The following is a 26,575-nucleotide window of genomic DNA, read 5'->3' on the forward strand; positions in this document are numbered from 1 at the left end:
AACTCCAGTGCAAGAAAACTCATCTATAAAAGGGTACCCCCAAAAAGCCCCAGGACCCTGCACACCCCATCAGCTGCATCAGCAATGGAGCCAGGATCTCTCTTTCTCTTGTTCTTCCTCCCCATCTTTAATTTATCTCTTTCTCCCTCTCTCTTCCATTTCACCTTACCCCTTTATCCTAAACACTGCCATGTGCTTATAGCAGGCCAAGGACTGACATCTCACTTTTCATGCCAAGTGTGTAATTTATTAATATAATTTTGTGATTGTTTGCAGACCCTCTAACTCCTGTTGTTCCTCTCAACCATGAGCATCTACAAATCTTGGGTGCTCCCTTCTCCTTAAGAGTGGGACATTCACAAACACCAGAGATATGAAAGGAAATTCAATCTCTGACTTGTAGGAGCTATCATAAATATCATTAACCAGTTTGGGGTATTTTGCCACCTTTCTGTCCACAGATTTCACTTTCAGTATGTTCAATAACACTGAAGGACTTAGAATTTACAAACATGAAATGTTTAACACTTTACACCATACTATACAAATATAGTATACATATACTTGGATTGTTTTCCACAACTATTCTGGTTTTTTTTGCCAAATTTAATACTACCATATGCTTATCTACTTCTACTCTCTTAGTTCCCAAAAGAGCATATCTGTTTCATAAGGGTAATGCCTCATGGGGTTAATGTTTATTATCTGATGTAGAAAAACATGGGTAATCTTAACTAAGTGTGTCTGACAAGACATCCATGAAAAAAAGCCTTGCACATCTTTGTGGGGATTACTGCAATACTAAGCTGAACCCTGTTTGAAGACAGTATCTCTGAGTAAAGTACAGAAAGGTCCCAACCTCGGGATGGAATGAACAGTAGAATTTTCCTTTTTGATTTTCTAAGAGATATCATTATACAAAGCAATGATGTTGATGCTGTTCATAAAGAAAAGAATCTGCCACCTTCAGAGATCAAGACACACAATATGGGCAATTAAGCTTTAACTGAGATTTGGCTCAGAGTAAGCATGGATGCAAGTTAAAGAACAGCAGTCTGGATCTTACTACAAGGTGCTGAACTATGATCTTCATCTTTAATAATTAGACAAAGGATCATAAAGATCACTTTCTGGTAAAAAGCTGTCTGAAAATTACAGAAGGAACAAGTTTTAAATATCATACCTTCACTTATTTTCTGCATAATCATCTGCTAAGTGAAGGAATGAAGGAAAGTATGGAATGTCTTTTTGAAGAGGGTTAAGATACCATTCAGTGTTTATTCTCAACACTTACCACCAGAGAGCTTATATCACCCTGTATTAGTCTCATAACTAATATTTAAGCATAACTGACTAATTTAGACAAAATCAAGAGAGGAAAAAAACAGCTCATTTGAAAAGAATATGCTGCCTCTAGCATAGAATACAGCATTTTTGTGCAATCAGAGTAGATGATAACTTTGGCAAAATAACTACTTTTAACCAGGGCAACAGAAGCATTTTTCCCCCCAGGTAATCCCTCACCACTTTGAATTGACGCTTTACCAATTCTGTAAGAATAACCTACACAGAAAGGCTTAGAGCACAGTAGCTGTTCACTCTCCATCATCTCTCACTGCTCAGAAAACAATCTTTCATCCTCATCCTTTCCTCTCTTTGCATATTCAGCTGCATATTCCTTTTCAAAACAAGACTGGTTGTAATTTTAGCAACTTCGAAGTCTTAAGTAGGAAGATACAGCTTAGGCATTAAAAACCAGAGGGTTGCCATTACTTGAAAGGAGTCTGTTGGATGCCATTGTTCCCTGCATTTGCACAAATGTGCTACTAATAAGAGAATTCAGGCATATTTTCATTTGAACTCAAAAATGTCCTTAAAAAGCTCCAATTCTGTGCCAGAAATTTCATCCTCATGTGTTTAAGCAAAAACAAAGAGGAATTCATTTGCATTCTCTACACAGTTTTTAGCCAGCAGAAGGCCATCCCCTGATGTCAAGGAAAGAGAACGATTTTGTTCATATCACTCTTTATCCACAACTGTCTGCCTGCCCATGTGAGGGGCACACCAACTTAATAATTCTAAAGTTTCGATATAATAAAGAAATCCTGCTGATAATTTGAATTAAATTTTAAAAGAGAATTCACTTTTCCCATATCTTTCACTGTACCCAAAACCACTACATTTCTCCATCTGCCAAACTGAGGCTTCTGCATTTTAGAAGTGTTCCATTAGATCCCTAAAATTTAGGTCTTCTGTTAGGCCTGGATCTCACCAAGCTGGATGTCTGTCTGCCAACAGCAGTTCCCCCATGAGAGTTAAGTAAGGAAAAGTGCGCTAGCATTATGCACTTGATCAATTCTCCCAGTACATAATTACAGCTAGAACAGAAATCTGTGCACCTCCCACTAACCATGCAGGCTGGGTCACAAACCTCTCCACAGGCGTACAAGGCTTTTCTTTCCTTCCCTGAGCAGGAGAGAATGAAGCAATATTTCCTAATCATTGCAAGGATACAAAAACTGTACATACAAAGAAAAGTTAAAAAAGCATACTCCAAATAGTTTGAAGATGAGTGTATTGTTCCAGAAAAGTCTTTGGACATGGTCTGAATGCATACATATACACATTCCTCATACAGCCAGCCACCAATCAACAACAACAACAACAAAAAAAAAAAAAAAAAAAAAAAAAAAAAAAACAAAAAAAACTCTTTATAGAGGGAACAAAAATGCAATGATTAAAACAAAAGGAAGGGCTGCTCTTGGACACTCTGCAGTAACTTAAGGAAAGCTATCAAGGATCTCTAGACAGAAGCCAGAAAAGCCATCAGTCAGGTCTGTGTTTTAAAATTACTCCTCCTGGAAAAGGAAAGTTTCAACATACAAGCATTAAGATATTTTCTCTGATGTAAATCCCTCCACCTACTCAAGGACCATGTTGCCAAAGGTGACAGATACCATATTGACTCGCTATATTTCCACTAGACAATAAATTAAGTTTGAAATATAAAGTTGTTCAAGAACAAGATAAAACATCAGCAGCCACACATCCAAACAGATACTTAACATGGAAATGGCAAAAGGCACTGTTTCAATTTACACCACTTGATTTTGTAGAAACCCTAAAGCTGTCTAAGGAATTAATGTCCATGTGTAGACAACTGGAAAATGCCTAAATGTTCCAGAAGGAGATTAAGACTGAGTCTGAAATGAAAAATATAGGAAGACAAAGGGAGCAGTAACTTGCAAGACTCATTGTCAGATAGGTTCTTGCAAGTAACAAAATGACAGTTTGACATAATCAGGTTTAATACCAAATCTTAAGGAAAGGGACTTCAAAACCAGTGTTGGATGGGGAATCTGAAGTTCCCTCCTCTGTAAGCAAAAGGGTGTTTTTGCAGACTACTGCAGGCTGTCCTAATTGGCAGTAGATCTCATCTTCACGTGTTTTTTAATGAAGTCCTAGTCCTTCTGCCCTCAGAGAAAGCAAAAGTTTTCTCCCAGAGTTTTACTGTGCAAACTCAGAAATTAAGACAAAAAAAAAAAAATCAAAGGAAAACACAAGCAGCAGAATAAAGACATCTGAATTTTAAACATAGTCCTATTACAACCTTCCTTTAATATGCTGAACAAATTCTCACACTTCTACTTCATTTTCTTCATTTTTATGATGATGAGATGGCAGCAATATATTTTAACTCACAGAATGAGGACAGAATTAAGAGCATTTGCAAACCACTGATCTCCCAGAATGAGAGGACCTAGATTAGCACAATACATTATATCAATCCTTAAAACAAGCTGATTTTAAGTGAGCAGCAGCATTATGTAAATTAGTTACAGGAAAGAAACAAGAATAATATTCAAAAGGTTTGAGTAAATATAAAGTGTGGTACAGATATACACCCATTGGCTCCATAAACACATTTTGTATTTTCACACCAAAAAATGGAATCTATTGCATTTCCTAATTATATTGGAAAAGAAGATGACTATTCCATTAAGTCCCAGCTACATTATTTCAATTCAGTAACCCTGCATGTTCTCATAAAACCTGAAACATTTATATAGAGAGACATATACCATCACATCACCTTTCTAATTTTATAAACACTGAAAGAAAAAAGCTACAATGCATACAAATCCAAGTTTCAGGCTATTTTTAGAATTGAATGCAAAGTACAAAAATCATCTGAAATTTCCCATGTCCTCAACAACACTATCCCTCTTCCTTGAAAATGTAAATGTAATTTTGCTATTCAAAAGACACAGTTAATGCAGAATTCAACACAATGCTGTTACAAGCTGAACAATTCTTAGAATCGATAGAGTTTGTGTACTCTCAAGGTAGATTGCATACTGCTATGTCCAGAAAGTAAAGTATTCATCAGGCTGTTTTTATGGTTCGTCCTTTGACAAAGGAAAAAGTTGCATGGGAAAGAATATAAAATGCTAGGTACAGTTTAATATCCATAATTTCATGTTTATGCATGATTATCCAGATCACAAAAATAAAGTTATGGCAAAAAATAAATCAGTTTGACCTGCATAACCAGGGCATAGTTGAGAAAAGGTCTATTTTCAGGATGGTCCCATGGAAATTATTAAAACTAGTTACAGAAATTAAAGATGTGTGAAGGTGCCTTTCTAGGATGACAAGCCTAGAATTATTGCCTAGACAAGCAATAATGACAAGCCTAGAATTATAGTTTTAGAATATAAATTTTCTATATTCTCAAGCATTTCTGTGAAATGCACTAAAGTGGTCTCTTTCAGGACACTGAATACCTTCTCTGTGGCTCCTATGACAATAATGCAAGGGTTATCAACTTCACTGAAATATATCAAAATCTAAGGCAAAATAAATGCAAACATTTTAATTCATCATTACAGTTCACAAAAAGACAGTAACAAAGCAGCAAGGCATGCAAAAATCAGAGCTCAGTACAAACATTACTCCAGCCACACCACATATTCTGTATGACTTAAAACACAATTTACTAAAATCAGTAAAATAAAACCATGTATAACTGGAAAAGCCAACACTTCAAAAATCCACAATGAACTTATTAAAACCTCATATGCAAAAACTTCACTAAAACCTACTGTAAAATTTCTAGACTGGTTTCACTAATAACTCCCCCACACTTGGAGTATTTTGGCCCATGTTGCTGCATATTAAGGTAAACAAGCAACTACTCATGCTCCTTTGCACGTCTCTCATTAGCTGTAAGTAACATATCCGTACTTCATGTATCCTATCTCAAACTGCCACATGTTCTCTTAAAAGAAATTTTAACTGCTAGCACCACTAATAGAAGTCACGGCAACCTGGGAAACATAAGCCATAATTCCTCCTCTGTCCTTTCTGCCTTTATACTGAGAAGATTGGCTGGCTCCTTAAACTGGGAACCTTGACTTAAACAAGGAGATGCATGCAATGAAGCAGTACATCTCCATTTCTGTGCATGTGCCATAGCCATAACTGAATGCAGCACTCTTCCACAGGGCACATAAATCTTTCAAATACCACCAAAAACCATACAAGTTAAACTTTTGCACTTTTTAACAGGAACAGCTACAAATATGCTACAGACTGGCATTGAAAGGAAACCTAATATGCCAATTTGAAATGTGGCTCTTCTCCAACTGAAAACTCAAGCAAGTTTAAAGACAGAACTTGTGTCTGTCCTCATACATTCACTCCCACTTACTGATCTCTACCCTTCCCATCACAAAACCCAGATCCACACAAATGCAATACTGGGAATTCATGAGGCTGACAACCAGAGAAAGGGGAACTTTAAAAGAAGAAACAGCTGTATTTGGCATAAAAGCTCCTCAGCCCATGACTGCTGGTTTCACCTTCCTGTCATGAATTGCTAATGTAAAAATACATACACCACTGCAACCCAACAATATTTTGTTCACACATGCACACAATTAAATAAAAACAACATAGTTACTAGAACATGAACTTCTGTCACAGATTGTCTTCTAAATTACTAACATTAATTTTCAATGTTTATTATGATAGTCCTGTAATATGACTTGAAACAAATCCCTACACATCTATTAACAAATGAATAGAAGTCTCTTCTATGCCTATAATGTTTATTATACGATCTCAGTTCTGGTCAAACAAACCTTTAGACTGAATTTTTTGCCTAATTAGGAGAAGATAAACCTATTTTGCTTACGAAGGACAGATCTGCCATTTGAATGCACTTTTGTAATACAAGCATGGAAGCTAGAGAAATATAAAATAGCATGAGAACTGCATTACATTCACATAAAGGGTAGTTTAATAATTCAAAGTTTATTTGGAGGTTTGTTTGCAACTGTAGGAAAGGTCAGACCTTATATGAATAAGGTATTAAGGTTTGCACATAAAGTCTAAGGTAAGGATAAGTAAAAAGGCTTGTTTACCATGCAGTTGCTCAGTGCTGTCGAGAGCTAACATTTTTAAAATCAATGTAGTGATAACAGCATGGATACTGAAAGGATTCTGCATGGAGATCAGCACACATGCATCAAGAGTTCAACCGAAAATCACAAAATCCATTAACACACAGATTGTGGGATGTTTTACTGTTTTAAGAGACATGAGGCTTTGAGTTACACTTAACACCCTTATTTTAAATTTCTTATTGCTCTTCCTTGCACTTCCTGGATTTAATACCTTACCAGACAGACTTCCATGTTTTTGCATTAAACACTTCCCACACTGTTTAGTGGCAGTCAGATACAACAAATTGTTAAGTTTGGACCTGGTCTGTGCTGTTCAGAAGAGAACTCATTACACCAATAAGCATCTACTTTGGGCATCCATAACTGGATGCAGACATAGATACATCCAAGAAGATAAATAAATGCATATATCCTGCTGCTCTGGGACCGCTAGCCTAAGTATTTGAACACATACCTGTGCATAATCAAATATGCACATGTTTTCACATTAAATAAGCTCAAACTAACTCTTATCATTCTTGTTCCTCAAACAAGATAGCGGGACACTAAAAATACTCAGTCTAATAGGAGAAGCAACAAAGACATAACTTACTAGCAGCTAACAGAAAACAAAAATATTCCACAGCTGCAGAAAACACAAAAAGCATTTTCTGGAAAAGTAAACTTTGACCTCATACAGAAATGCTTCCAAATCACCTACACTACCTTGGAAGAAAGCAAACACAGAGATTTCTAAGATTGAGGAATAATTATTTCTCTTCTTCTAACCCAAACTTCACTGATCAAATTCACAGAAGTCTTAGTAAAATGAAAGAAATTTAATTTTACTCAATTCTTTTTGCCTCTTGATCTAAAAAACAGTAGTGACTGCTTCTCCTACAAGCCCCTACATGCTCTCCATATCATCTTCTCGGGTCTCCTGGTAGGAATGGCAGCACCACAAGCTAGCAGATGGGACCACAGTACAGACTGCATCAGGCAGGTCAGCTGCAGATGGGAACACCTTGACCATCAGCCGTATGCCCACCCCTTTTCCAGATGTGAGGGAGGAACAAAGGACCCCCCACACTGGCTCAGCCAACAGCCAGGCTGCAGGACAGGTGCTTTCAGAACAGAGTCACATCAATGCAGCCCAAATGCAGCACAGGGCAGGCATCATCTGTGCAAGCTGCACATCCATCAGGAAGGATTTAACCAGTCTGCACCTACTTTAAGCAAGAAGCAATTATTTTTTCCTATGGTTTCCTTTACTTACTTGCACTTTCACATCATCACGATTTTGTTCTGCAGTTTAAACATGATTCATACCCTCAATTTAACTTTGATTCATAGTTTCTAATAACATCAGTCCATTGTCCAAACACTGCAAGGGGATATAAAACATGCTTAGACAGTCTGGGAATTTGCCCACCAACATTAAACACAGGATAATTGGTTGCCATAATATTGTTTTAGATAGCAATTTCAGATAAACAAAGTATAACTGTAATGTCCCTGCTCTGAACCAAGAAAATAAAAAATAAATTCCACAACTGTTGGACAATTTTGCAAAACCTTGTATTATTAAAACACATAAATGGTTATAGCTTATTCCAAAGAATTGTTACCCAATTTCAAATTATATATGAGCAGAAAAACAATCACAAATAAGAATTTTGAGTTTTATGAGTGGGTACTGCCCAATATGAGGCTCTATTGTCTTTGTCCAGACTCTATAAGCTAGCTTACTAGCTGCAAAATGACACCCTCAGAAATTTAGGTTAAATTGTCACTCTTTGGAAATGTAGGCATCTGGTAATACACACACACAAACACATACAATAAAATTAAACGATGCCTAATAGGTACCCAAGTTAGTTTTGAACTCTTATTAATGATACACTTCTCTGCAGAGCAGAAAATGCCCTAAAAATGAAGTGCTGAGCAGATGGCTTTTTTAAAGTGTGATTTAAATATGTGGCACATGCATGACATGTGCCTTTCCTTGATTTTCCAGACACTAATTGTTAAATAAGACTTCTGAAGTATGCAGAAATGCATGGAATTCAATAATCAGTCAAGTATTTAGACACAAAAGAGGAGTCAGCAGAATTTTACAGATAGACAAAAATTAACTTACCAAAACTAGAGTATATTCTGTGTTAAAAACATAGTCAGCACTATGAAAAAAATGTTAGAATAATCAAAGTGCTTATGCACATACACAGAGACACAAAGGACACTGTTCCCATTTTCACACCTAAAAGCAAAAATATCCCTTAGAATTGTACAATTTCCCTTATGAGAGCTAAGTATTAATAGGTAGGGTTTTTTTATGAGAACTGTTTTCTTCCATTTGTAGGGGATCTATATCTTTGCCCCAACAGCCTGATACCGCTTTTTTACGGTCTGTATTGAATATTCTTTTCCCTTTCATCCAGCTCTGTATCTTGGGTTTGCCAGTCCTTTTTCTTTGCCAGTGCTCCTCATTCCTAGCAGTCTCCACAGCACAGTGTCATCAGTATTTTTGGAATATACATTCCTGCACACACTGATTCCAAATACAGCAAGCATACATACTCCATACTTGCATATATACCATTAGGAGACTTCTAGGACGTTATCCTGTCAAACCTTATTAAAGTGACATTTTTAAGGCTGACATTCCATTTTCTCTAAGCTTGTTTTGAGCAGACATTTAGTAGAAACCTCCCTCCATTGAGGATTTTAATCAAGAGAGAAAATTAGGAAAAAGTTAAGTCTGCTATCTAGGAAAAAGATCTATTAGGTCTTGTCTGGAGTAGAGAAATGTATTCTTCTAAGAATCAATTTAGTCTTTGCAATGCACTTGTAAAATGTCACACATTCACACAGAAAGCATTGCAGATCCTGTTAAAACTAGTTTCATTAACTCTAAATGGTATTTCAGTCGGGCTGAATTAATGGCAGCTAAGTTAAAGGTTTACTGGCATTGTAGTTAATGCTGATCAAAGAACCTACGCATCACCTTCCCCACAATATACTCATGGCCCTTTGAAATCTGCCCAACTTCACCATTACTGAGACCCCTACCACAAATCTGTGGGATGGTACCCAAACTGCAGTGCATTTCACAAAGCACAACTGAGGACAGATGAAACCTGTGACAGCTTGAAAAGCTTATCAGCAGTGGACACTGCAGAGTTTAATTTGCTCAGTGAGAAACAATTCAAATTTCTAGACGAAGGCTTACAGCAAAGCCTCCAAATCAGAACAAAAATCTAAACTTAAATTCAGACTATCTGTACAAAGAACCAGAGAGAAAGACAGATAGTGATCCATCCTCTGCCGCAAAAGAAAAGAATGCCTAGAGATCTCTTTCAGTTTTGTTTTTTTTTCTAACATATGCTGCTAACAACACCACCCTTCCACCAATATCACTTTTCAAACAGAAAAAGAAAATAAACATGCTGAAATTTAAGAAAATCCTCCCTTTTTTTCAAAGAAGACTATATTTTCATTTTGCATCAGATGTTCGGTTGCTTGCTGAAATTTCATCACAAATTGTCACATTTTGTTCATTATTAAAAAAAACCATTTTTTTTCCAACAGTAGCTGAAAGTCTAATTGTGTTACTGATTCAGTATTGATACACCATGCATGTAGTAATGACAGACTGACACAGTTTCAAAAAACAAAATAAATCACTTCCATTATGTCAGAGCACAATCATCAGAACAGCAGGATCACAACTGAGTCTCTCATTATGTCATGAAGGAACATAAAACCAAAACACAGCATCTTTGAATTTGTTTGAAATACATTTTAGTGAAACAAAATTGCATCTCAAAGTATTAACAATGCCTGCAAAATAGAAATTTAAAATGCTTATCAGCTCTACATGAAAAAAAAATGGTTGCTTGTCTTTAACTCACTTAATTTTCAATGTCTATTTAAGAACAACTACTATATAAGCCAGAAGTCTGATGGAGGAGATTTCTATTCCTAATCTAAGAAATAACTGAAAAATAAAGAATAAAATATATAAGATGCTATAAGTTGTTTTCTTTTCTAGATAAGATCCATCATAATAAAATGGTAGAATCAATTGACAACAATTTCGTAGCATTGCACCAAGGCTGTCTAACCACTATAAATTCTGTTGTCATTTTTGCATATAATAGTTTATTTCACCAAACTATTGTCTGTTCAAGGCTCTAAAAACTGTGGAAGACTCCTCTTGTAAATGAATCTTCATCAAAATTTGTTTTGAGCATTGCTGTGTTTTCCAAGATTCCTAATGCATCCTTTTCACAGAGCAAGGCATATAGTATTCAACATTTTGCAGGACAAACTGAAGCAAAACTGGCATTGTGGCAATGGAGGCTAGATCTCTATTAAACTTACAGAACAAGGGGCCAACTGAGTTTTAAATAAGACAAAGCACCACATGGCTATACTAGGAGTCTCATGTCTGTCAGCTCATCTGTTCCCAGTTGACCAGGGTTCTGACAGATGATTTGGTATGCAAGTTCATTACTGAATCTCTCCACATTCTGTACCTTTCATACTGGAGCTCTGTCAGGCCAATGAAAACGCCCTGACAAACATCCTGCAGTGCTACACCAACCCTCTATGTATCTGTTTTATTAATGTGCATTCAGTGCAGCTTAACATACAAAAATGTTACAGTGAATTATTCTCCTGTAACCAGAGACTTTTCTTGGCACTAGGCTTAACACTACATTTGATTCTTAAATTGGCTTTGTAAACATGAAACTGTTAGTCTGTAACAAAAAAAAAAAAAGTGTTTTGATGATGATTGTTCTGGTATAAAAGTTTACAAACATGGAAAAACTATTGTTCATTACCCAGCTGTCTTTAGAAGACTGACTCTGCTTGAGATAAAATTGAGATCACAGAACCCTAATCCCAAACATGAACAAAAAACTTTAACGAATTTGAGGGAAATATATCTAATACAATAAACTAGTACTACTAACTCAGTTTCAACATTCTTTGTATATTCATTACTACACAATTGACAAAAAACAGAAGATGAGCAGGGAAAAAAGAATACTGTGTGCATACATATAAATTTATAGCTGAGTCTCCTCAGAGGAATGATTCCATGAGCTGCATTCACAATTTATGTTGTGACTGACTACTGCACTCCTTTCTGCACATGCCTGTGTTACAGGCACACAAGGGGCTCTCTGAACACATCAGCTACAGGCCCACCCAAAGCATTAGATCAGAGATGCCACTGGGATCAAGGTGGGCAAGGCAAACACTACCGAGGTTGAGAGGCAGCATTGAGCAAATGGGCCTCCAGCACATCTCTCCAAGGAATTCACTACAGCTCAGGCTGCATGGGCACCATGTGGCTCATCATTTGCATTTATTGTTTAGGAAGGTTATCAGAAAGTCCCAGAGAGAACATATCCAGAAGCAGGATATTTTCAGAATGTACAGAGTAGAAACTCCAAGATATCATCTCTAGTTCTCTTCATGTGATGTAACAGTGTAACTGGAGTCCACAAGGTAGCTGTCCATCAATTCAGCAACCCAAAGAAACAAAGCTTTGTGCTCCACACCATAATGTGCCTTCCCTTGAAACTTCCTGCCTTCTCCTACATCCATATTGCTCCTGACTAAAAATGATCTTCCATGACAAGCAGACATGAAAAAATGTTAAATTCCAAACTATACAAAATATGACAAGAATTAACACAAACTGAATCAACTTAGAGCAAATACACAACACCACCCTTTCAAAATACACAGCATTGAAAAATAGATTCCTATTAAAAAACACACTTCAAAGACAGACTAATTATCTTCCAGGAAAATTTGGAGAATATACTGAGCAGAAAGCATCTTTCTCAGGGAATGAAGATTCACATCATCTAGCAAGCAGATCCAAAGAGTGAAAAGGAGTTTATGTATAATCTCATATACTTTTCATGAGCCTTATAAACTTCTGGCAGATTTAGTAATCTTCCATAAGTCTCCAGATTTCACAAGTCCTATTAAAATAAAATTCCTGACATTGAAAGAAAAAGGAAGTAGAAGAACACCTTAAGCAATGGAGTATGGACAGAGGGGAGAGCGAGGGGAAAGAACCAATCTTTATAACAGCTCACAAACACATTTTGGGTTGCTCTTGAGGCCAAAAGATATAAAAGAGACAAAATACCACTGATTCAGCATGCCCATAGTAATTTTATGTCAAAACTACAAACCGCAGTGCAAACCTCCTGCAGTTTAAGTTTCCCACACTTCACTTAATTTCCAGGACCAGCAGAAAATAATTACTCATTCAGTAAGATATTAATTGCAGAGATTTCCTTTCATATTTTTTCTATGAAATATGAGACCAAATCTATTTTAGAAAAGCAACAGATATGGCAATGGTAAAAAGTGGTATATCATCCAAAAGAGGGACAGATGAAGACAAAATGGAGCCCAAATAAACATCCAAGGACAGCATTTAGCAACTCTGAATTAATAAACAGTCGTCCTGTAATTTCTGTCAGAATTATTTCGGCCATGTTTATTTCCTCATGCACAGTGAAAACTCACAACATGAAAAGCAAATAAAATATAAGTCTGTTGCTGATTTAAGTCCCAAACATCTGATTACTTTATTATTGGTATTTAAAAAGTAAAAGTCATAATGCTGGGAAGTAAACCCTGACTTTACCGTGGGCAGCATCATTCACGGTTCTGAGACACCACTAGCTACTGAGTTAATGCAAATCCAGCTACATGATGCCCTTTTTCCAAAAATTCAAACCATTCACAACAGCTCAATATCCTTGAGCAACAAGCAAAAGAATACCCACAGTGATGTGGGTATTCTGGCTGATGATAAAGCAAGACTGAACAGAACTAACGGGAAGACTTGAGAAGACACCTTTGCCATGGGGGAAGTCAAAGCCTAAAGTCACATTGTAATTTGTCTTCTCAGTCATTTTAGTTACTTTACTGGACCAACCTTTAATTGCAACATACATGTACATTTAATCTGACCTTTGAGGACTTTCTAGAACACCAATCAAAAATTTTTCTATCCAGTTTTCCAGAGATAAACTTCATCAAGACAACTTCTACAGACAAGAAAAGCAAACAAATCTCAATTAGTCCACACTGCTGTTCTGACTTTGCTAAGCTTTCTGACCTTTCAGTCATAGACTCCTTCCCAGCCTTGTACCATTTCACTCAGATTTCTAGCCTGTTTTAATCCAGAAGCTAAGACTTCCTATCATTCATACAACAAGTGAAACTTCTCTCACTTTGTCCTCTCTTTTCCCTTTGAGAGAGGAAATGTCTATTGCTCTAATCCCTTCTACATAAACATGAAAGAGAGGAAGATCTATTTAAGCAAAATGCTGGCACAAGAACAAGCATGTTTAAGATAGCTGTGACTGTGTCTAGCCTGGAAATTTGGAGGTGTCATAAAAAAAAAAAAAAAAAAAACAGAAGCTCTTCTAAAACACTGATCCTTAAAAACAGCACAGAGGAGAGAACTAACAAATGAACCAAGGCAGATATTTACAGTTTTAGGAACATAAATATGTTAAGAGGATTGTTTAAAAGAGCCAGAAGGTTCCTGATAGTCATCTGTTCCCTGCAGATGAGCCAAGAGAATCTCCAGTGCATTCAACGTCCAGTCAGAACAATGCAATTATATTGTTGTTAAAATCTTTGCACTGTCCTGTGGTTGGTTCCAGAAAGACAAGTGCAACATAGGAACATGAACCATGCCAACACAAGAGAAATTCAATATAAACAGTTCATTAAAATCAATTAGGAATCACAGGTTGTGTGTGCATCAGAGCAGATGGACCCAGGAAATACCCAGATGGCTTTCTGGGGAAATGATGAGCCTTTCTGGGTTACCAAATCTAGCCCCTCACTACCAGAGACAATACCAGGCAATCCTTCCCATAATCAAATCCAGTCATGAAGGTGAGTTCATTTCATTTGCTCCCATCACTTCTCTCTGCAGATAATTAGAAACATATTCCTTGTTTTTAATTTCCCTCTATTCATAGGAAAAATGTATGCAGTAAGTTTATTAGCAGGCTAAAGCAAAGAGCAATGGCAAGTTAAATATGGTTATTTGCACTGAAACAGAGCAATAAGGCCTCCTAGGACTTGTCCAGTTACATGAAGTGGCAGCTGGACATTAAAAGCTGTGCTCACTCAAGTCTTACTCTGCTCTGCACCATTAAGAGATGTTGAGTAACATTATTAAAATGAAAGGATCTTTCATCAATGTGTCCAGAAATATTTATAGAAACCCAAAACTTCTCCTGAAGATAATAAAATATGACAAAATCCACACTGGAAGAGTTAATGTATTATAAAGGTTGTTAAATGCTTTGCTTGCATTTTTACATAACTATGAAAATTCTACTCTCTGAAGGAACTACTTGAAAGCAATACGCTTACTTCAGTATCCTGTTCTCTGGATGTAAACAAAATTAGACCTGCCAATCTTTGTGACCATAGTACATTTTCTTTACGCCTTCTTTTATTTTTGCATTTTGGAATAAGCCAAATTCCAGTCCTCCCCTTGATTCTTCCTACACTGTTTCAAAGTGTCACAGCTTAATGTGCACAAACATGCCAAAAACAATCTCTACGTGAAGATTGCGAAATCCCCAAATTGCACTCTAAAAATTCATTTACAGAACTTCAGAAGACAGTAAGATGCCACTTTATTGTCAAATTCCAAGCTGAGTTTACTAGGTGTGGGAAAAAAGCATTTTTACTAACAAGGACTTAAAATATGCAGAAGTCAAATGACAAACCTTCACAATGGCATTTTCACATTTCCAAACAGTGACACCAAGAAATTCAGATGGAAAACATGTAGTTTCATATATCAAAACATGTGCCAATCCACCAGAAATGAAATTGTACAGGGATAAGAAAAAGCCTGGCTGCCTGCAAACTACTGAAAGAAAAGAAGCATTGCTAAATCAATCATAATTGAACCTTCTTGAAGGTAGATGAACCCAGCAGCCAAGAAGAGTCTTGGTCAGGGTACAAGATTTAAGCATAATCATGACTTGGTGCATTAAAATTATAGATTAGAATGCCATTACAGCATGCACTACCCCCTTGCTGCATCTGCACTGGCACCTGGGCAAGACTCAGTCACTGTAAACAACACCATACTTTGGTCTCCTGGTTCATTCAGCCAGGACATTTTGAGAAAGTCCTGACAGCCACAATTGTTTAATTCCATTTTATTCTCACTACTTGGGATATACATCCTTAGCTGACTCATTTTTTAAATCACTTCAGTACTTAAACTGTCACAACGCATAATCTGACACCACAGAGTCATAGCTTGAATATTTCAGTTCTACTACTTTTCATTCCATACCAGTTAATCATATTTTATTTAAAGGTAAAATGTTAATCTTCTGATGCTAAAAATCATCATATGTTACCTTTTTATGGCCACATATTAAAATAAGGATACTTGCCAATTACCTAGAGTCTTCTTTTCAGGATTTAAATGAGACATTGACAAGAGGTCAACTCAGACACTCTGCAGTCCAACAATCTGCTCTGCATGCCAGAGGTGCACTCTTTAAATTTCCCAATACTTCACAGCTGAAATAAGCACATCTCACCAGTTTGCTAGTCTACATTGGTGTGTCCATATTTAATTCTGAGTAAAAGGTGTACCAAAAAGCACCTGGCTCCAAATGGCTTGCTATAAAATGGCTGCCCTATTGCAAGCTCAAAACTCCGAAAGAAATCCTTCAAAACTCCTATGGCTCTCTCTGACATAACAAAAGCAAATGTTTTTTGTTGTTGTTTTAATATTGCTACTTCTCATGACTTAAAACACACCTCTACAAACACCACCAGAATGAGGTCTTAGATTGCAAGCATTTCCCAGCAGGGATTTTTGTCTCCATACTTGTCTGCAAAGCATCTAGCAAATTGCTAATAATCTATAATTAAAGACCCATAAGCCCAGAATCCATCAGAGTATTTCTCTAGTTTGCTCATGTGACCCACTATGCATAAAATATGCCTTTTCATTTCACTCCAAGTACCTTTTTCTACTTGGCTGCCTCCTACCAACCTTCTTTTAAGACATGACTAAGAAAGGCATTCTTTAACTTTTTTTTTTTTTTTTTTTTTTTTTTTTTTTTGGTAAAACAATGAAAATGACAAACCAGTGTAATATACTTCTCTCAGTCTTTTCCTTGACTGTAAAATTTCTGGTTTTATTTAAAATTTTGAGAGTGTGTCCATGAAATGCCATAACTGAGCAACATTTACATTTCACATTCACGTCACACAAAGGCCGGCAAGCAGTACCACAAGTTTTTAAACAGGTGAGTAGGAAAGAAAACAAAAGAATTGCCTAATCCACATCTGGTGTGTCAGGAAAAGTAGAGAACTGAGCTGGAGACCCACTGGATTTCCAGGCCCACTCACACGGGTCATGTCTAGCTCATAAGCAACACACTCTGTATCTCAATAGCTACTTTCTCCTGCGACCACGACTGCATACTGCAGGCCGCACACACCTACTCTACCTTTAGCACTCTGCTTGTAATAGTAAGCAAATCATCTTGAGATAAATTCATACAGAACCAAATGCAACATACTAATTTAATTTTTAAATGAAAGAAAAGTAGTGTGGCTTTGGCAGTGCTGCTGATTGTATTTATTTATTTTTATTCCATATTTTCCACATTCAGACCTACAATCATTGGCAATGTTGATCAAGTTTTTGATTATCTACTTTCAGTGTTGACTTCAGTAGAAGCATCAAAGCTTTTACATACATTAAAAAAAAAGTCAGCACTATTCATACAACAACTACCATCTACACTTAGCTGGCAAGAGCCCATATACATTTGCCTGTCTGCAAAATAAAAAAAAATATTTTAAGACTAAAAACCTGACAATGTACAAGTCTAAAAGCACTTCTGCTGACAGAGTCTAGCAGGTGAAACTGCTTCCTGCCTTAACCTTCTTTACAGCCATGCTCTGCTGCCAGGTAAGCCAATCCATGGACCACCACCTGACCAGGTAGCTTGTTCTATGAGACTCCATACCTTACACAGATGGCAAGCTCAAGGCTACAATTTTTATTTTAACGTAATTGCCTTGAATTTTAGAAGACTCTTCCTACTTCAGGCAGAGGACAGTCTCCCACTGTTCATAATGAAGGTATCTGTTATTACAGCATTTGGAAGTGACTAACAGGGGTGAAAGCCAAGTTTCATTTCTTACAGACTCTTTAGAATTAAACAAACTATAACTAAAAAGTGCAGATATGCTTTTTTATTTCTTTTGCAGTTCAGGGGAGGGGGGATGGAAAAGCATCACTGATTTGTATATTAAAGTGCAAGCATCTGTCCTACTGATGACATTCTAGGGAAGCACATTAGCATAAAATTTAACGATGTCAAATAAGTGGATGTGAAATAGGGACTGCGTAAAGACACTATTTCCAAGCCTGACAGAAACATCACTGTTTAGAAATGCAAATGATACCATTATGTTCAATAATTATATGAAAATATGAACAGTTCAGCATGTTTTCCAGCCCTGATGGCGGTTAATGGGATGTACGCTTATGTAAATAACTACTATTAAAGCTAATGCTGAAAAAAACTAATAAATTCATACTAAAGCAACTGATTTAGTACGCTTTTAAACCCCAGCAGTGCTCACTTATTAGAAAGGAGTGCATTCTTATGTTTAGAACTCATTACTGTTACAAGTCACTGCAACTCCATCAATTACCATGCATTAATGAAAATGGGACACATACAAAAAAAATTATTGCCTCTCAGCAGTTTTCTTTAAAGACAAAATATAGGGGTATTACCATCACTGGGCCTTGAGGGGAACTTATTAGCAGCATAATCCTTATTACTACAACTGTACTCCCCGTTCTATAAACCCTGGGGTATTTTTTGTCCCAAGAAGGGGTTGACCTTTATGCAAATTTCTTGCTATACGTGCAGTGAAAGGGACCATACCGCTATCAGTAAAAGCTTACCATTCCCACAGTTAAAAATGTATTTAAATAAACATATATATACTAGAATCTGAACTGAAAATTGTAAATGTGAAATGAAAAACTACTGCAACTCCTGAAACTAGACCAAAGAAGATGTAATGCCAATAGAACTTAGGATAAAAGGTATATGTAAAAGCCTTCAATGAAGTTCTTGCATCCGGATAAATTCCATCCAGTTTTGAACTTACACTTTTAATAACCTCCCAGAGAGCTATGGAATTAAGACTTTAACGATGATATTCATTCCTCTTTGGATGCTTTTTCTAACTCTTCAGTATTACTCAAAATTCTTAGCCCTTGTTAAACATTACAACTGATAGAGGTAGCAAAACCAAGAGTGCTGTTATAGTAATGGATTCCTAAGGAAATTAAAAGCTGAGGTTGACTACTCTACAACTAACCCACTTTTATTTTCTAAGTAGTCTGTGGAAATAAGGTATTAGTGTAACATCCACTAGATCCTAAGAAGTTTAGCAAGGTATATTAGTTTGCATTGATTGACAGTTTAAAATTAAGGATGGATTTGAACAACCTTACAAGAGAATACAGACAAAGAACTGATGTCAAACAGAGAAGATTAACATAGGACAGTCACCTGTGCAGTCTCACCTGCTGTAAAACATGATGGCATTTTGCTATGGGAAGACACAGACTTCCAACTCTTGACTACAAAAGCACTGTCACTAAGGACCATGAAATCCCACATCAATAGAAAGGGGATAAGAAACAGGTGCTGTTTTCATCATGCTTGAACAGTGACAAAGTTCTTACAGGTAAAAGACAACGTTAAATGAACGCAATGGATTCCACACAGCACATGGCAAAAATAAAGTCTAGCCCAGCCTGAAAAACTTCCAATCTAAAAGCAAGGCTTTCAGAAGGCCAGCAGCTCACAGAATACAACAGCAAACACATGCCCACAGTCACTGTGACAAATGTTTGATGGGAGAGAGATGGAAGAAAAAAAACCCACAAAACTATCTGATTGCTTTCACTAAATCTCTGTTGAAAGAGAGGTATGAAGTGTTTTGCTATCTAGACCATTAAAACTATTTCATGAGTGAAGGCCACTCTAAAAACAGTAAGACAAATTTGCTACTGATTAGTAATAAAGCCATTCATTTTATTCTTCAAATCTAAAGTAATTACAAGCTAGAGCATGGCAAATGGATTTAGAAGAAGCCATTACGTCAGAAAAATCCTTTAAAGAAGAGTAATTTAAAAGACTGAACTGAATAATGAACTCTCCTGAACAACAATTATTATGAGATTGATTTATTGAAAGTGTATTTAATTATGCAAGAAATGTTTAAACTTTCCAAAATAGTGCAGGAAGACAGAGAAACCAATAGCAGAGTCAGCCCTACATCCTCATTATAGTTGAGAAGCTGAAGCAGATGGAGAATTCATTTAGTTTAGAAGGATAAAGTACATCAATTTCTCTGAATCCACATTTCTAGTCAATTTGTTACAGTACCAGCTTCAACAATTAATGATCTCATTTTCCCATTTGTGCCTCCTTTTAAAAGAACTCAGTCTTTGTTTCTAAATGAGCAAAGTGTCATAAAGAAAAAATGTGACTCAAACATCATTTTGAAAGCTCACATGCCTAAAGCCAAGTGTTTCAGCAATAACCGCAAAACCAGTGGTCAAATTTAGTCAGGTAAGTAGCCTGGTCAGTCAGTTTAAATATCTGAGAAAAGCAGAAAGATCTGTCTTTCACCTGAGACACTTAAACTGACCAGCCTAACTCCTACAGAGATTTTTTTTAACCTGAACTACTTCAGGTGTTTTCTTAAAATACCATTGATGTATGAGATTGCCCGGGCTGAAGGTGCATCTCCAATGACAGGTTTCTCCTGTTTAGTTTAGATAGGGGCAGCCCACCATCATGTCCAGTTCTGTCATGCCCATAAGACATGTAATGTAGATAATATCATAAATCTGTGCTTCAGATACCCAGAGGTGGGAGACAGGCTATCTGGGAAGCATAGAGCCACCCATGGGTATCCACAATCTGGCAGGGTAGAACTCCAGCTTTTATTCAGTTTCAAAATTATCAAGTGTCTAGTACGCGGTAGAGATCACCACAATGTAAAAACATCATGAAACACAGGAAATGAGATAATGTTACTAGCCCTCAACACTCACCTCAGGGGAACTCCAAAATTCTCTACAAGAGTTGATGGGGGAACATCTTTGCTTCAGTCAGACACACACAGAACACTATTCCACCCTTGGTATAAAACACAGAGCAAATATGCTTCTCCCATTCCACAGCTGTATTTCTATGCTGACAGTACAATCTCACAGACAACCCTACATCACTGAGTGCAGAGGTTTAGGGCAAAGGGCCTGTCCAGCTCACATTCTACAGAGGCTGTTGTTGACTGCTTAGAGGCTGCCTGCTGATTCTGGTTATTTTCATAACATAGACAGTGTTGCTAGATCATGCTACAAGGCACTAACTAGGATTAAGCACAGAAAGCTTCAAATTAATCTCCAGACATTGATCCATTTGAATACTCAACATTACAATATGTTTCACCTTGTTTTAGTTTAAAAGTTCATGAAAAATTCAAAATATCTTATTTACCCAATAGTCCTTGACTGATTCTTCTACATTTCAGTTCGTAAATACATACATTATTTAACCAATACTGCAGTTACAGAATAGCATATAAATATTCAGGGACTTTTTAATAAGTGCAGCTTTTTTTATAACAGACCATAATGGCTGCTTAGAAACATTTACTAGTAGGATACCTGAAACAACAGTAAGAGGAAACACCTTCAAGAGTAATGTACTTGGATAAAATGGAAGAAAGGAGCAAAATACTAATTCTCTATTCTCCTCACACACCTTCAAACAAATTATGATGCACAAGAAGATACATAGTATGCATTCACATATCAAAAATACAAAGGGAAAAGACTTTAAATGATAAGCTGAGGGAGCCAAGTTAAGAAATAAAAGAAAAATAATGATGGTCATTTCAAAGCCAAGCTTCCTGCAAATGGCAAATTTCCCTTTACATAGAAATTTTCCTCTTGCCTTTTTTTTTTTTTCCCAGAGGGAAGGGGTGGGGGCACAGTAAGGCAGGGACCCATTTACTTATACAGATGCTAAACTGCAGCGTTAATATCTGTGCCCCACCTCCCCCTGACACTGCTGTCACTTTGAGTGCAGACCGTCCCCTTGCCAACAGCAGCCCCAGGGAGGCACACACACATGAACCTGCCACACACGACACTGGGAGCACACATCCAACAAAGTACATAGACAAAGACCTTCTGCACAAGACCACCTTTGTTCCCTCATCTGTGATGACAACTTGGTGGGTCTGATTAAAAAAGGAAAGGAAACAGAAGTGTTCAGATTTTAAGAAGATCAGATTTAACATTACGGAGAAAATAAGGCAGAACCAGCAAGTAAATTCTGTATTCTGATAGCTCCTTTTTCTACCATTTTGTACTTTGCATTAAGCAAGCCAGTAACTCTTTTTCTTCTGAAAAACATTACTAATTTTACATTAACACATTAAGATAGGAAAAATAGAAAATATGTAAGTGGCCCTGATTTATATATGCAAGACTTACATAATGAACAGTACTATGGCAAAACTAAAAGCATTTTATTAAAGTCTCTAGATAATACTTATAAAGCTCATTATTCTTCCAGCAAATTAATATTCTCTGTCTCACTAACACTATAAGTAAATGAACTGTTTTAGTTAAATTAATATTCATGTTAACTGTATGCAAAACCAACTAATTAAGTAGTTCTATAATATTAAGGACATATGTAAACAGAGTCTGTGATCAATTTTAAGACTAACCAAGTAAATCATATAGGATTTGTTGTGTGAATTTGGCTGGGTCTTCAGCAACCTGGTCTACTGGGAGGTATCCCTGTCCAATAGTGGGACCTAGATGATATTTCAGGGTCAAACAATTTTGTAACTCTATGTTCAGCCAGAAAATAATTCCAACAAAAAGCTTAAGTGCTTTTAACTCAGGTGCATTCTAAATATAAACCAAAACAGCAGCATAGTACAGCTGACTAGTTTAGATCTACAAAAAAATTTTTACAACTTTGTAATAAATAGATTGTCTATATAATAATAATTGAAACAGAGCTCATAATTCAATAGTTCAATAATATTTTTTAAAAATTTCTTTAATAAGTTTCATCTTCACCTATTAGTAAGTCTTTACAGAAACGTTACAGCTGCTTTTTCTTCTTCATTTATGCAACCACATCAAATTCACATGAAAAAAACCCTAATGGTGATAACATAATTTCTTTGAACTATGAAGTATCAGTAGTATTTGTTTCCTAATAATCTCATTATATTTTTTTCCTAAGACATATATCATGACAGTATTGGGACATCTCACAAAGGATATTTTCCTGATTGTGAGTTTGGGCTGCAGACAGATGCTGTTTCCTAAATGCTAATAAGATACTCGAAGTTTTGTAGTGAGACCATTGAATACTACCCATCTCCCTTCTCCCAAAGATTCTGTCACAATTCATCATCAGCAAATTTGAACAGAGGGGTCTTCACAGCTTCTCAGGGGTAGAAAAATCAACCACAAGAAAATAAGGATGGATTTTCCTCAAAGTAGGGATTTCAAGCACCAAACAATATTTCTACTGCATTAATCTCAATGGAAAAAAAAAAATGTTGCTGAAAACAACCCACACAGTCCTTACGCTAAGCGAACTAAACCCTTACCAAGCTGAAACTGCACTTTGCTGGATAGCTGCATTTATATCAGAAGCACAAATTTATTACTGCAGGGTACTTTTAAATACTACAGTAAATAAAGTTATCTTATAGAGAATAAATTAGCTATGTGGGGCAAAAAAAAAGATAAAATTTGATTTTAACTGACCTGAAAATTTTTTCTTATGGTATTAAATCTCTGATACCTTATTTGCAAGTGGACACTATAAACCAGAAAAATTAAAGAATTTCAAGTTGCTGCACTTGAATACAGCCATAATCTGTATTCAGCCTCAGCAAGTAGTTTCTACTATTTCTTGTCTCTGCAACAAGCTTTAAAAAATTAAGTGATCAGAGTTACACTGAAGATCTTGAATCATTCATGTATGATAGGCAAGTATTGCAGCAGTTAAAATTACATTGTTTTAAATTATAACCTTGTTTTATATATCTAGGTTTTACAGAATTTTATGAAGTGTAAAATTGCATGTATTAACCTTCTGCCATGTCTACCAGACTTCTGGAAAAGTATTCATACTTGTGCAATCTATTTCTGGTAAAGAAAAAAATGGAGAGAGAAAAAACCCCAAACAACAAAACAGAAAAAAAGCAAGCATGTCTACTTTTCACTAGCCAAATAAATTTCATGTGAATTAGTGAAAGCTTTGTGTGGATAAATAACAAAAAATCAGGAACATGCATCCCACCCATATTCATGAGCTGACTGAATACACAAGATGTAATATACAACAAACTACTGGCTGCGGTGAAATCAATGTCGAAGAGCTGTTGTCACATCTAATGGTTCTTGAAATACATCAGATATAATATTTTCTATTAACAGTTTATGGCCAGCTAAGTTTGTTGATGTGCATATTATCTGGGACAAACAAACAAATTTTCTCCCAGAAAAATAAGGGCCACTGTACTACAAGGGATGTTCTAAGTCATCAGAGGCCACGGTCTCCTGACAGAGACCACACATAACTGAATACCTTTCCTAAGCCAAGCAAGTTCCATCATAAAGTACTGGTTTTGCTCCAGCTAAGCCATGAAATAGGATTGCCAGAATTTTCAAGAACCCTCCTCTAAATTCATGTTTAAGTTTCTGAATTATCTTTATTTCTGTTTCAACATTGGCCAATAGCTTGAACAGCCTCTTTTTGTCACCAACTTTGTTTATAACTTGAACAAGGGATGGCTCAGGACTGAAAACAGTACTGCACACTGGGCTCCATCATGCTTTTTAAAACCACATTACTACCCCCGCTATAAGCAATGCAATTCCCAATGAATCACAAACTATTTGCTTATTCTGTAGTTGCAGTTGTAGTCTGTTCTCTATCCCACTGCAGCCAATCCTTAGCCCTCTGAGAAATTTAACAACAAAGCATCAATATCAGAGATTTAGAAGAGAAATGAACAGAATTTTGTAAAGGTCTGTCACATCTCAGAAAGAAAAATAGCAATTCCTACAATAGTCACTTTGCATGTGATATTCCAGGATTGGGACTAAGCATATGCAGTTTAAAGAAATGCAAGTCACAGTCAGCAAGAAAAGAGAATCTGCTGGTTTTATATACAAACAAACAAACCCTACACCAAACAAAAAGTCTAAGCTAGCTAAACCTCCTAGTACATACATTTAATTTGTATCCATTTAGTGTAGATGCCTTTTCTCTGCACATGGAGAGAAATGCAAGTTTTAGACCTAAATTATGACCACCTAACAGAATTTAAAAAAATATCTATAATTATATTTTACTAAGTTCCTTATTGTCATTTTTTAGTTGACAAATATCTATTTCATAGCAAAACAACATCATAGGAACAGCTGGATGGCAGTTTAAGCTCAAATGAACCAGTGTCACATGCTGACAAGTCATCTCTCTGATTGCTTTTGAACGGCAGCGCATGCAGATTTATTCTATGCCATAAATTAGAACAATTATTTCTCTGTACTTCACTTTTTATTTCATTGCACATATTTTCAAAGGATATCTTCCCTTTCCTTGATGATAAGTTCATTCTGCTCCTCTAGCTGTCTGATCTTCTTCTCAAATGATTCCTGTTCAGCTTTCAGCCGTTCTTCCGTCACCTCTTTTTCTTCACTTACCCTGAAAAGAATTTTGAGAAAAATAAAATATATGTCCATAACCACAGCGCCTGACTTCCAACTCCTCCACCACTTTGCAGGTAAATGGATAACACCCTTAAACATGTTAGTTCCTCACAATGTTTATAATACATTAGACAGGAAGAGGCATATGAGCTTATGCAATACATTTATTTTTTTGTTTTTCAAAAACACTGGTCTCAGTATAGTACATGCACATTAATGGGCAGCATGGAAGAACAAAGTTAGGGCCTGCACCCACAATTACGTTTGTCCAGTCTGATTCTCTGCAGCCACAATGAAGATTCACTGGGATACTTAGAAACCTAGGACATGAAGACAGAAAACGCAGATGGGAGAGTTTAGCTGACATGACAGGAAGAAAATTCTGGAAAACTTTTCTGTTTCTTATCTATAAACTAATCCTTCTTTCACCTTTTCCAGTCAAATAGAAGTCCAGGAAAGAATAGTTTTTCTTGTTAGCTTTCTCCAAACAAAACAGTTTGTCCTTTTCTGAGGATCTTCAAATATCAAGCTGCAGGTGTAAATTTTCCTTTCTGGCTGGGGCATGGCACCCTGTATCTTGCTGCTCAGTGTAAATAATTGGATCAAGATTAAAAGATGACAATGGGAGAAAGGTTTGCAATGATCATTTATTGTGCACCTCAAGAACAGGCTATAAAAACAATTATTCTGCTATCACATAGGCAAGAAGATCATTATGCACAGATGATCCTGTAACTATGCTAAAAAACGTGGCTTGGAAATCATGGTTCTATAAAAGCTCCACAAAAATATTAAGTAATGAGCTTAGACTAATAAATATTATTGCTCTGCACTTAGGCAATTTCTGCTGCTGAAGGCTCTTAAAGTTCAGTCTTTTATGATGATGAAATAGCTGCCACAACACAGGTGACAGGAGACCAAAGCAATACAACTTTTAGAAAACTACAATTTTAACTTCCTTAAAGTGGAGCAATCTTATAGGAAGAGGAAAGGGAAGGTGGGGGGAAATGAAATATATATATATATATATATGTAAGTATTAGACTAAGCCTTCCACTCATCCCATTAGATGAATATTCTGAGCACAATGTTTCATTCAAGAACTGAGCCATACATTTGATATCATTGTTCCCCTTAAGAGAGCACAGATTTGTCTTGTTTTCCAGTGGAAAAGTCATAAATACCACAACTGTGTCACTCCCCTGAAGTCAATTAT

At 36.3% G+C, this 26,575-nt stretch overlaps 1 protein-coding gene across 1 annotated transcript in view; it reads right to left on the reverse strand.

The window, feature by feature from the left end:
- The window catches only part of KIAA1328 (KIAA1328 ortholog), a 170,678-nt gene that overhangs the window by 126,507 nt on the left and 17,596 nt on the right, over positions 1 to 26,575 (reverse strand). Inside the window, exon 5 of the mRNA XM_021538939.4 lies at positions 25,239 to 25,354. Within this exon, the coding sequence (XP_021394614.2) occupies positions 25,239 to 25,354 (116 nt within the window). The remainder of the gene's footprint in view (positions 1 to 25,238; positions 25,355 to 26,575) is intronic.

Source organism: Lonchura striata, chromosome Z, assembly GCF_050655825.1.
Source record: "Lonchura striata isolate lonStrDom1 chromosome Z, ASM5065582v1, whole genome shotgun sequence".
Classification (NCBI taxonomy): domain Eukaryota; kingdom Metazoa; phylum Chordata; class Aves; order Passeriformes; family Estrildidae; genus Lonchura; species Lonchura striata.